The sequence below is a fragment of the Amblyomma americanum genome, chromosome 5 (assembly GCF_052857255.1).
Source record: "Amblyomma americanum isolate KBUSLIRL-KWMA chromosome 5, ASM5285725v1, whole genome shotgun sequence".
Classification (NCBI taxonomy): Eukaryota; Metazoa; Arthropoda; class Arachnida; order Ixodida; family Ixodidae; genus Amblyomma; species Amblyomma americanum.
The window spans coordinates 187,754,934-187,766,738 of NC_135501.1; the positions used below are offsets into that span (position 1 = coordinate 187,754,934).

At 49.5% G+C, this 11,805-nt stretch overlaps 1 protein-coding gene across 1 annotated transcript; it reads left to right on the plus strand.

Annotated features, from left to right (window-relative positions):
* Positions 1-1,791: 1,791 nt before the first annotated feature.
* LOC144133237 (uncharacterized) lies at positions 1,792-11,564 on the plus strand. Its single transcript, XM_077666146.1, has 5 exons — positions 1,792-2,042; positions 3,481-3,597; positions 5,015-5,223; positions 6,027-6,115; positions 11,454-11,564. Exons 1-5 carry the CDS (start codon positions 1,934-1,936, stop codon positions 11,467-11,469), a joined length of 540 nt encoding a protein of 179 aa, XP_077522272.1. The 5' UTR covers positions 1,792-1,933; the 3' UTR covers positions 11,470-11,564.
* The last annotated feature ends 241 nt before the right edge of the window (positions 11,565-11,805 follow it).

The following is an 11,805-nucleotide window of genomic DNA, read 5'->3' on the forward strand; positions in this document are numbered from 1 at the left end:
GCTGGGCTTCTTTCTTCCTGTCCGATCAGAAACACGCCGTTTTTTTCGAAAATCGCGGTACGTCTACGTTTAGCAACACAGTTAGTTAGTTGGACGAGTTGGTAATGATTCATAGCGGCAAACAGCGCAATGAAATAAAGATTTAAAAAAATGACTACTCTCTCCTATTCCTCGTACTCTTTATTTTTTCAAATCTTCCGTCCTCTGCGCTGTTTGCACGTCTACGCTTCGTCAAAGGTCATCGGGGGCGGCGCAATATCTCCTCCAAAACTCGGTCATTCGCAGAAATCTTGCCACACAGACCCCCCCTCGTTCGTTTACACGCCTGCGACACCGCCAAGGGGCGAGATGTCGAGAGGAAAATACAGACGGAAGCAAAAAAGCAAACAAGCAGAAGTCAGGAAAAGAGGTGAGGGGGCGGAGGGGAAAGGAGAAGTGCTGTGAGAGAGAGCATAGCGGAGGCTGCGAGTGGGGCAGGGTGTGCATGACTCCTGCAGCGACAATCGCAGCCAAGACCGCGCTTTACGTGCGTACTGCGCGGTTATCGGGCCAAGCCAGCTAGCCAGCGAGGCTGGGGTCCTGTGACTCCGAGATGCTCGTCTCGGAGATTCCGTGCACTGTCGTTGAACCTACGCATGAACTCGTGTTGTCAGCGACGTCTTGAAAAGAGCTGAACTCATTTCTGAAGGAACATACTATTAATAATAATAATAATTGGTTTTTGGGGAAAGGAAATGGCGCAGTATCTGTCTCATATATCGGCGGACACCTGAACCGCGCCGTAAGGGAAGGGATAAAGGAGGGAGTGAAAGAAGAAAGGAAGAAAGGGGTGCCGTAGTGGAGGGCTCAGGAATAATTTCGACCACCTGGGGATCTTTAACGTGCACTGACATCGCACAGCACACGGGCGCCTTAGCGTTTTTCCTCCATAAAAACGCAGCCGCCGCGGTCGGGTTCGAACCCGGGAACTCCGGATCAGTAGTCGAGCGCCCTAACCACTGAGCCACCGCGGCGGGTACATACTATTACACCGTTTCACTTCTGGGACTGATGCACACGCAGGTTACTTGAACCGCATCGAACAGCTCTGGTAGGCAATGTAGATACGTTCATTTGAACGTATTTTTGAACCGTTCATTTGAACCAGAAAGAACACGCGGTTGTAGTGTCTGCTTGAAGCAATTCTCGTCTTTGAGAAGACAGACCATCTCTGGACTCAAGTGTCGTATGCTTCTGAGCTGTTACCCTGTCCAGAAGTGCTTACAGTGTTAATCCTAAAGAACAAATTGTGCAGACTTCCAATGGGCTTCAGTAAAGGTTCGGTTGGCAGTCCACCAAATATCGAGTTATATATTTACGAAATAGAAGAGCAAAAGTTCCGTGCGCCTTTAAGGCTCTCGACTTGCTCGAACCACAATAGCACGGCGCAGTTACATGTGAAGAAACCAATGTGGTCTTTGATAAAGGGAAACGCCTCGGCGTTTGCTGCACGGAAATAAAGTTGCTAGAAAATAACATAAAACAAAATAAAATAATTTGTCGCCAGCCACGCCAAGGCGTCGAGTGTAAGCTAGCGGCTGCGACGACGCAAAGGAGAACCTTGAACCTCGGTGTCCCGTTTCGACTCGGCGCGCTCAAGTTTCCCCCCCCCCCCCCTCTCTCTCCCTCCTCCTCAATCGCAGCGGACCTCACACGGAGACGACGCCCGCGAGCACGCAGTGACATGACGTCAGGCCCTCACCCTCCCCGCGGGCCAGACGTCGACCAACGATAAGCAGGCCCACATATCCAGCGGCTGGGACAGAGCCGAGCGTCCAGTCGAGTCGGCGTGAGCACACGACACCGGGTGGTGTTACAGCGCGTGTGGCTGCAAGAGAAACAGCATCTTTGCGTCGCCAGATCCGTCGGCATCTGAGACTGCCCACCAGCCGTCATGCTGTCGACACGCCGCATCCTGCCGACAACGGTCGTCGTCCTTTGTCTCCTTGTCAGCTGGACTAGGACGCAGGAGGTCGGAGATGGGTTCAGGCCCTTCCTCGAGTGTAAGCCTGTTCACCAGCTGTGTCACTTGAAAGCATTTTGTTGTTGGGCCCACCGATTTGTCGTAGCTTAAAAGAAGGCAAGCACGGACAGGGCGGTTTTCTGTGCGTAGGGCCTGTGGGTCTGAAGAACCCCAGTCCATAGGCCCTGTATACGGGAACTTACGGTACCGCTGAGTCTCTGCACAGTGAGAACTGTTGTTACGGCACAGCTGAATCTCTGCACAGTGAGAACTGCTGTTCTCCCATTCCCGAGCCTTTGGAGTTGCGGGGTGCGCCTCGCGTGCCCGATTACAGGATTTAGCAGCGAGCCATGTGGCATCGTAGTAGTAGTAGTAGTAGTAGTAGAAAACATTCATTCCAAAAAGGTAGGATAGAGAGGCGAAACTACACATTTTGGGTGGAGTCCTTATTTCAAGACCCCAATATCCACCGCAGTTGCTCTTGCTTGGGATATCAGCTTTCGCTGCGTCGCCAAGTCAGAGCTGAGCAGGGCAGACTCCCACTGTTCCTCGGAGTGATGTTTGTGTAGTTCGGGGGGGGGGGGCTTGGGACCGGAGCAGCCCCATGTTACATGATATGTTGTTGGAATTCCGCCACACCAGGGGCAGATGCTGTCATATCTGTCGGGGAAGATGATGTGGTACTTGTGTAGGTTAGGAAAGGTGTTCGTCTGTAGCTGTCGCCATTCCCTCGCCTCTGCCGCAGTTAGCTATGTGGCATCGTGACATTTTGTGAATGGTTTACGCCGTGTTTCACTATCTTTACTTCGTAAAAAGGGGCCGAATATAGGCGACACACAGGAGGAACGGGAGGCTTCGGAGTTTGGTGTTCACAAATGAAAACAGATGGAAACGTCAGGTAGCAGATAGCGTGTGTCTCCCAGCAGGGACGTGTCGAGGCCCATCGTTATGAGGACAAGATCAGCGCTTGTGTTTGTCTTTCTTCTGTCGTCCGTGCGTTTTTTTTTTTGTGCTGCATGTTTCCTCTTCTGTGAAATCTACGAGAAATTGGTAGAATATTTCAAGGACATATTCATAGAATGACACTGCAACGGCTCCAGGCCAAAGAAGACACGCAGAAGGAAGGGCGGAAAGGGCGTACACTCTTCCTTCTGTGTTCCTTCTTTGAACTGGAGCCGTTGCGCTGTCATTCTACGAATACGTCCCAACTACAGTACCAACTAGCCCTACAAGTAACGTTTCTGACAGTTCAAGGATTAAGAAAACCAGGCAGACAGTACTCGAATCGCAGGTACTGGTACCAAGCGCACATCCTGTGAAGCTTGCTTTTCCTGCGCCCATGTCTTCGTTGCGGTGTGAAATGATGACTGCCGAATAGCATTAGTCGCGCATGTATTGTTAGCGTTTTCTTGTACACAGTTCCCCTTATTCTTCCCACTGTCTGGCTTCAAGGGTGGCGCCCTCTTCTCACGTTGCAGGCACCAATGCGAAGGGTGATCCAGGGGTCCACGCCACGGCCCGCCTCGAAGGATGTGACGCACAGGAAGTGTGCCCGCTCTACAGGAACACAAGCGCCAAGCTTGAGATGCAGTTCCGTACGTATACATACACCAGTCCGCAACGCATCACCCATTGCAGGGTTTCCAAACGCTGAGAATAATATTAATTGGTTTTGGGGGAAAAGGAAATGGCACAGTATCTGTCTCATATATCGTTGGACACCTGAACCGCGCAGTAAGGGAAGGGATAAAGGAGGGAGTGAAAGAAGAAAGGAAGAGAGGTGCCGTAGTGGAGGGCTCCGGAATAATTTCGACCACCTGGGGATCTTTAACGTGCACTGACATCGCACAGCACACGGGTGCCTTAGCGTTTTTCCTCCATAAGAACGCAGCCGCCGCGGTCGGGTTCGAACCCGGGAACTCCGGATCAGTAGCCGAGCGCCCTAACCACTGATTCACCGCGGCGGGTGGCGCTTCCAAACGCAGAGAAGGAACCTGGTATTTGGAGGTGTGACAATACTCCGTCATAGCGCGTTTCCTCTCTCATCTGTTGGGGATAGGGGTCTTAAACGCGCGCCCCGCTAGACATAAGGATTTTATCCTTTGTTCAAAAAGCGGTGGGCAGGTAAGACATTGGCTCCTTTTTCAGGATATATGCCTAGGACCCTTCGTTTTTTATATTTACCAGAATTCCGGGATTAGAAGTCGCGTGCTATTTTCTGCGTTGAAAATAGGGTAGAAATCGGGGTATTCAACAAAGTTTTTCATTATTCGAAATTTCTTTTTGGCTATCTTTTAAAGCAAAATCAGGTGACTATTAACTCACGCCGTTGCTCGGAACAAGCTCGTTAATTAGCAGCGCTCACTACTCTCATAAAGAGCCTAGAAATAGCAGCGTATACATCACGAAAGTGCTCTCCGCAAGTCAGGTATTTCTTCTTCCTAGTGATCATAAGTATTTCGTCTCGCACATTACCATCCTCATGTGCACCTGTGCAAGATCTGCCCGCCTTTGCACATCGCTTGAGACTCATTATCTACTTTTAGTGTTTGCGAACAGATAGGTCACGCCCTCAGGGTTGTTTCGAAAGAGTGCTTATTGTTTTGAGTGAGAGAGAGACAGCGGGACTCTCAAGCCCATACAAAAAAGTCCTATGGGCGTCTATGGAAAAAGCTATGTCCGTCTATGGCCTTTTATGAACGTCTATAAGCACCCATAGAGGTGCTTATTGCCAGCTATTGAAAAATCTATGCCACTAAAGCTATAGCTTTGGAACCATACAACTGTCTTAAGCTCTTTATAGAAAAATATATCAGCCTGTATATACAGCTACATACAGAAATAGGAAAGGTCTATAGCTATTTGGGCCAAAATTCTATAGCCGGCCATAGGACATTTTTGTATGGGAGTAGTAGTAGTAAAGAACTTTATTAAGGGCGCAGATTAAGTGTCCGGTAGGTCGGCGGGAGTGACACTTTCTTCGTCGCTGAATGCGATCGTGGTCGGGCGCAGGCGTCCACAACAGCACCAAGGGCATCTATCGGCGTATCTACGGACTCTTCGACAAGGTGATGGTGCCGTATGGCCGCGAGGTGAACGTCTGCAACGCGACGGCGTCTGTGGACGACTACGTCAAGTGCTCTCAGGGCAACCGGGGTTTGCGTGAGGGACACCTCTACCAGCACACGGGCGCTTTCTTCGTCAAGCCGTTCTTCCCCAAGGTATGCACCCTATTGAACCGTTCACGTGACACGTTTACACTCTCGACTCGTTTACACACGTTTACACAGCGAAGAGAGGGGAAACGACTTTATGTACTAGCTCAGAAGACTCTGGATGTAAAACACCAGGGCGTTCTTGACGTCAGATAGTCCGACACCAGCCAGGTATTCCAGGTGCAAGTTGGGGGAGGCAGGAAGCGTGTAGGGCCACTGGGCTCTGAAAGCGTAACGGCTTCAAGTGGACCCCCGATGTAATATTTTTCTTTGGACAGATTCTTTCTTTCTTTCTTTCTTTCTTTCTTTCTTTCTTTCTTTCTTTCTTTCTTTCTTTCTTTCTTTCTTTCTTTCTTTCTTTCTTTCTTTCTTTCTTTCTTTCTTTCTTCCTTTCTTTCTTCCTTTCTTTCTTTCTTTCTTTCTTTCTTTCTTTCTTTCTGGGATACTAAGTTGCTACGTTTGAATGGCTAAGTAACGCCATTTCCTATCGTAGCAATTCAAAAAGTTTATAGGTTATGGGGGTTTTAAGGTCCTAAAGCTGCTCATGCTATGAGGGACGCCGTAGTGAAGGGCTCCGGAAATTTCGACCACTTGGGGCTCTTTAACAAGCTCAAGTGGGTAAGCACGCTATTGAAAAGGTCGTAGAACGAAATCAAGCCGGAGGAAATATGCTATTAGGTTCTCGGCCACCCGGGCATATTTAAACCTCCGTGCCACAAGTATTTCGCCATGGTAAAGACATAGGCAAGTGACAGCAGCATTATCAAAATGAGCGTACCTGTATTGAAGTCTATGTTCTTTCTTCGAAGGTCAAAGTGAACGTCGCCGTCTACCTCTATGACAAAGAAGGCACGAACAAGTACCCTATCGCCTGCGTCCTGATACCCGTCGAGATTCTGTGAGTACAGACAGGGAATGTTTCACTTCTACAGTGCTCGACTAAAGCAGCCAGTCCTGAGCTTTCCCGTACAGTTTGTTTTGAGCCTTAAGAATACTACGAAGTGCGAGGTAACGCAAGGGTGCTCAATCGCAGTGAAATTATCTGAGGGGAGCGGTTTTGCCAAGAACTTGAGCTTCGATCAGCGCTAGAATTTTTGTTGAGTGATGTTAAGGAGGTGGGAATTTGTGCGATGCACTCAATAGCTCTGATAGGAACTTGCTTGAATATAGTATCTTGCCTGGGTGGTATACGGTCAATCGACGAGGCACGTGATGGCTCAAGTGTGTCTAAACAGTTGTTAAACCCATCGCGGCTGCTTATCATACCACGATAACATTCTTTGCTCTCCCGGGCTCTCCTATCGTGCTCGTTCCCACGGTCTGTTTGGTCGCGACTGCATCTCTTTAAAATGATCTTACAGTGGCGTAACGGATTTATACGACAAGCTTCCCTGCACGAATGGTTCTCTCGGCTAGGGGTTTTAAGCTTGCGGCAGCTTAATTGATTGATTGATTGATTGATTGATTGAATTATTGATTCGTTCATTCATTAACTGATTGGCTTACTTACTGATTGAATATTTATTAGCTGACACACTAACTGACTGAGCGGTTGATTAACTGATTGAGTGGCTGACTGACTGGTTGATTGATTTATTGATTGCCTGACTTACTGACTGACTAATTGACTGGCTGACTTACTGAGTGAAGTACCAAATCAACATTGCGCGTTAATTACGGCCACCTGAGGTTCTTTAACATGCACCGCCATATTTACATGCGGGTGTTTTTACCCGTCTATAAAACTTCATCTCGATCCAACGAAACGCGGTTGCCGCGGCGGGGACCGAGCCCTCGGACTTGGGCCAAAGGCTACGCCAACTTCAGAGCTATGCGACAAAATGCAAGAGGGCAGGCAGGTGGTCGAGAGGCTTTTCGCATTGTCCTTCGCTCCTCTGGTAGTAAACATCAAAGGTGGAGGAAACTTTAACCGCTGGAAAACATAGATAATGATCTACGTATCACATTGGTTGGCACACTGCACACAGCATGCTGAGCTGTCACTACTGCCGATGTAACGGGCGCGAGGCAACCAGGGATCGCGCTTGAATGCCAAAAAATTTAATAATAATAATTGGTTTTTGGGGAAAGGAAATGGCGCAGTATCTGTCTCATATATCGTTGGGCACCTGAACCACACCGTAAGGGAAGGGATAAAGGAGGGAGTGAAAGAAGGAAGGAAGAAGAGGTGCCGCAGTGGAGGGCTCCGGAATAATTTCGACCACCTGGGGATCTTTAACGTGCACTGACATCACACAGCACACGGGCGCCTTAGCGTTTTTCCTCCATAACAACGCAGCCGCCGCGGTCGGGTTCGAACCCGGGAACTCCGGATCAGTAGTCGAGCGCCCTAACCACTGAGCCACCGCGGCGGAAAAATTTAAAAATTGGTTTTTTGGGAAAGGAATTTTTTTGGGGGGAAAGGAAATGGCGTAGTATCTGGCTCGCATACCGGCGGACACCTGAACCGCGCCGTAAGGGAAGGGATAAAGGAGGGACCAAGAGAAGACGGGAAGAAAGAGGTGCCGTAGTGCAGGTCTCCGGAATAATTTCGACCAACTGGATATCCTTAACGTGCACTGACATCGCACAGCACACGAGTACACCTTTTGCGTTTCGCCTCCATCGAAACGCTGCCGCCGCGGTCGGGTTCGAACCCGGGAACTCCGGCTCATTAGACGAGCGCCCTAACCACTGAGCCACCGTGGCGGGTAACTCTTGAAGGCCAACTGTTTTGAGGATTTGGCTCTTGGTGTGTTGACGCCACCTGTGGGCTCCGTTTCGGTGCCAGCGCATTGTGAGATACTACATTACAGATAGATAGTAACTTGAGTTTCAGCTCAAGCTCGTTTTGCCGGAGTGCGCCCATCGTGCCTTGGCCTCCAGCCTTGAACACGACCGTTCTCAGCCGCGGGACATGTCTCGGAGCCCTATCTTTCTCCTCCTGGTGCGAACCAGATAGGGACAGACCCGGCCACGTGCATGCCCTGCCTTTAGCGACTCCCGCCAGAAGCATAGAAACGCTGGGCCTCGCAACGGGGTTTTCGGGCAGATAACCGCGAGACCGTATCGTGTTCGCCGCGCGCGAGACGAGAGCCATCCGCTTGGGAAGGACGACGCTCACGCCAGCGTCTCTCTCTCTCTCCGCTTGTTCCGTATGGGTGTGGTCTTGATAAAGGACCACGCTATGGGCATCTTCGCCACACGCTGTCGATTCTCCATGCTGCCGTATGGGTGTTCCGTATGGGTATTATTAATGCGAAAGCGTTACTAGGCTATGTCGGCACCGGAAGTGTCCGCAAAATGTGTCCGCAAAGCAAGAGTGGTGTGGTGATGTATATAAAGTCAGTGATTAAACAATATCGAGTCAGAGTCATTGGGCATTAATACCAGTCATTAATTAATAACCCTAATTAATGATCATATTTGCCGGCCATAATAAATGGTTCTAATTAACACTGCTTATTAATTCGGGTAACTAACTGGGTTAGTTGATGAGAATAATTAGTGACAATAATTACTGGAACTAATCAGTCATACCTTGTGACGTCATGTGGGTGTGACGTCATCAAATGCGTGATGACGTCACGTCTACAACCAATTAGATTAAAGCAAAATATGGAGCCCAGAATGTGCGTGTCTGAGAAGTAGGATGATATGCAGGTTTTTCACATAGTTCTAGAACATTCCATATGACGTCATATGGACAAGAGCTGCCAAAATCGATTAGGAGCCACGAACCAAAGTCTAATGCTTTCGCATTTCTCCAATGCAGTGTCTGCAGTGCTCTTTAAGTTTTTTTCCGTACAAGTAGGTGCCGTATGCTTGCTTAGTATGAGAGAGAGACATAAGTTTATTGACTGTATGGGCAAAGAGGTCGGCCGGAAATATGATGAATACCTGGCCTGCTACTCTTCGTTGGGGAAGGGGAAGAGGAGAAGAAAGAGGGACGTGATGCATGACGATGTAGTGAGAAGAGAGATGAGAATATATATGCACACACAATTTTCATTTTTTCAATATGTACACGCACATTTCATGGCATCCCAACCGCGTGCCGAGGTCCGTGTCGCTCAAAAAGCGTGAAAACGCCCGCATTGCCCGGACTGCTTTCCAACTCCCCAGCCATGCGCCTAGCAGTAAGTCCTCTGAAAGTGGTCTGCTGTCTAAACGCTTCAAGGAAGCGGCCAACGTTAGTCTTTCGCTCTATTATACAGGGCACATCACTTGTACGAGCTTCATAATTCCTAGTTATGCCATAAGTTGAACAGCCCGGGCAGTCCACTAGTCCAATTAAATACAAGTACTTTGGAGTGAAGCGACGTCTGAACGCAGTCTATGCATCAAGCATGCATGAGGGCACAGATTTCCACGCGGAAACAAAAAATTCATTGCCGGGTCTAGTTTTTTAATGCAGATGTGCCAGGCATCTGGCTGGGCCCAGTATCTCGCCGCCGCACTCATCATACAGTCCGAAAGAGGACTAGAGATGTCCGGTCTTAAGGAAGGCACAACTGTACGGAGGCCATTGCTGAGAGCACTCTTTGCTTCAGCATCGGCCCTCTCATTGTCATCGAGCTCGCAGTGTCCAGGGATCCATTGCAACATTATTCGGTGGCCTTTTTTTTTTTGAGCAGATCAACGAAGGGAGCTCATTGATCTCTAGCAGGTTTGAATAGGTCGAAAAATAGGATTATGGCACATTTCGTTTAACATTATAGGATGAAGCTTCCAAAGCGATTCAGCCTTTCAGAGACTCCTTAGTAGAGGGCTCCGTATAACTTCGATTACCCGTGATTAATTACCGTGCACTTACATCACACAGTGCATGTAAGTCGTGGGCTCGAACCCGCCCGCTACGGTAGCACTTCGATGGAGGAAAAATGTGAAAGGTTCGTGTACTGTGCGTTGTTAGTGCCCGTTAAGAACCCCCAGGTGGTCGAAATTATCCGGAGCCCTCCACTACGGCGTCCCTCATAGACTGAGCCGCTTTGGGACGTCCATCCTATAAAGCCAAACCAAATGTTCGATAATCCTATTTGCTGACCCATTCAAACCTATATACATTTTTCAGTAGGGTGGCGTGGCGTACGAAACGTCCTAAAATTTGCACCGCAGGTTTTGAGTCTCTGTTTATGCACCATTGCTGAGGTGGTTCCCCACAGATGTGCCGAATCACTTCCCGAAGGGCCACTAGCTCAGCAACGGTTGATGTTATGCCCTAGAACGAATTTGCGAGTCATATGCCGTATGGGTAACACCACAGCGGCTCTCGATGCCATTGGTGACAAATGCAGATCCGCCAGTGTATACGTGAACGTAGTTCTGATATTCTGACCAGATGTACGCCAGAGAAACTTGCTTCTGTGCGCTGACTGGTACCATGAATTTCTTCAGTATGCCGGGAACATGCAGGCGTATACCGAAGGCTGAGGGATCACCCATGGTTGCTTGACGGGATGATATGGAAGGGCAGGCACAGCCTGATGGCATTTGAGACTGATGGCAGCGATGTGCACTTGAAAAAAATTCGCGGTGGTTTAGCTCTGGTTAAACCTGGACTGACGCGATAGTTACAGCTGGCCGGGTGGAACTTGCTCAGCTGAATTGCAATGTCAGTCTTTCGCCTCTTCGTTTCGCTGGGCGTTCCTTCTTCATCGTCGTCCCACTTGACATGGCGCATGCGCACAGCTGTTGCAGCTCGGTTTCGCCGGCGCGCCGCGCTGCCAGCAGCAGCAGCACCACGTGGATGGTCATGTGACCAACCGCGTGACGAACCACGTGGTCAGTCACGGCTCCGCGCCGCAGGCGGCTGCTCCGCACCACGTGACCGCCCACGTGACAGTGTGGCAGCGCAGCCACAGGGTTGCGGCGCCGCCAAGCTGAAGGCTCGAAATGCTACCGTAATGTAGCTATCGCTACAAAACTGCTGTCCGGCCGCTCATTCAGAATTGTCGTCAGTGGGGGACAACGGTGTTAAGTAAGCAAGCGTAAACAGCCCGATGTGGTTCGTATGACAAAGATATCGATATAGGGCAGGCACGTGCTATCTCAATCGCGCATTTGTTAGGGGTGCACTGTGGCAATCCAAGGCATGCCTTGAGCGCCTGCGCTTGGTAGCTCTCTAAAGACCGCAAGCAGGAAATGCTCATTCACATTAGAGAGTACTGGGAGGCTGCATCCGGAAGCTGCATCCGTCAGTGTCCGAACTTGTGATCTTCTGCTTGTCTTTTCAGGGACAACGAAGCATGAGCAGATGGTGGCCACCCTCAGGTACCTGGTGCAGTTGTCGAAGACTCCTGGAGCGGAGTGCTGTTACGCCAAAAATAAATAATTTAAGAAATCTGCCCTGGGCACACTGTATGGAACTGTGTACACGCACGCGCCAAGGAAACACTCGAACACCAGCGGGAAACAAAGCCTAGTCATGCGAGATCAGTCGTGGATAGCTGGTTTTTTACGGTTGTTTCCATGACAGCGAAAGAGTGGCGTTCTTCGTTAAGCCTTAAGATCGTATATAGGCGCTTATAAACTGTAGTTAGGCCTAAATGCGATGAAAATATTATCTTTAAAAAAACACACCCAGTG

Coding starts and splice junctions, on each gene's coding strand:
- LOC144133237 (XM_077666146.1), top strand. CDS start 1,934: ATGCTGTCGACACGCCGCATCCTGCCGACAACGGTCGTCGTCCTTTGT. Junction 2,043..3,480: donor GTTCAGGCCCTTCCTCGAGT/GTAAGCCTGTTC, acceptor CTCACGTTGCAG/GCACCAATGCGAAGGGTGAT. Junction 5,224..6,026: donor TCAAGCCGTTCTTCCCCAAG/GTATGCACCCTA, acceptor CTTTCTTCGAAG/GTCAAAGTGAACGTCGCCGT.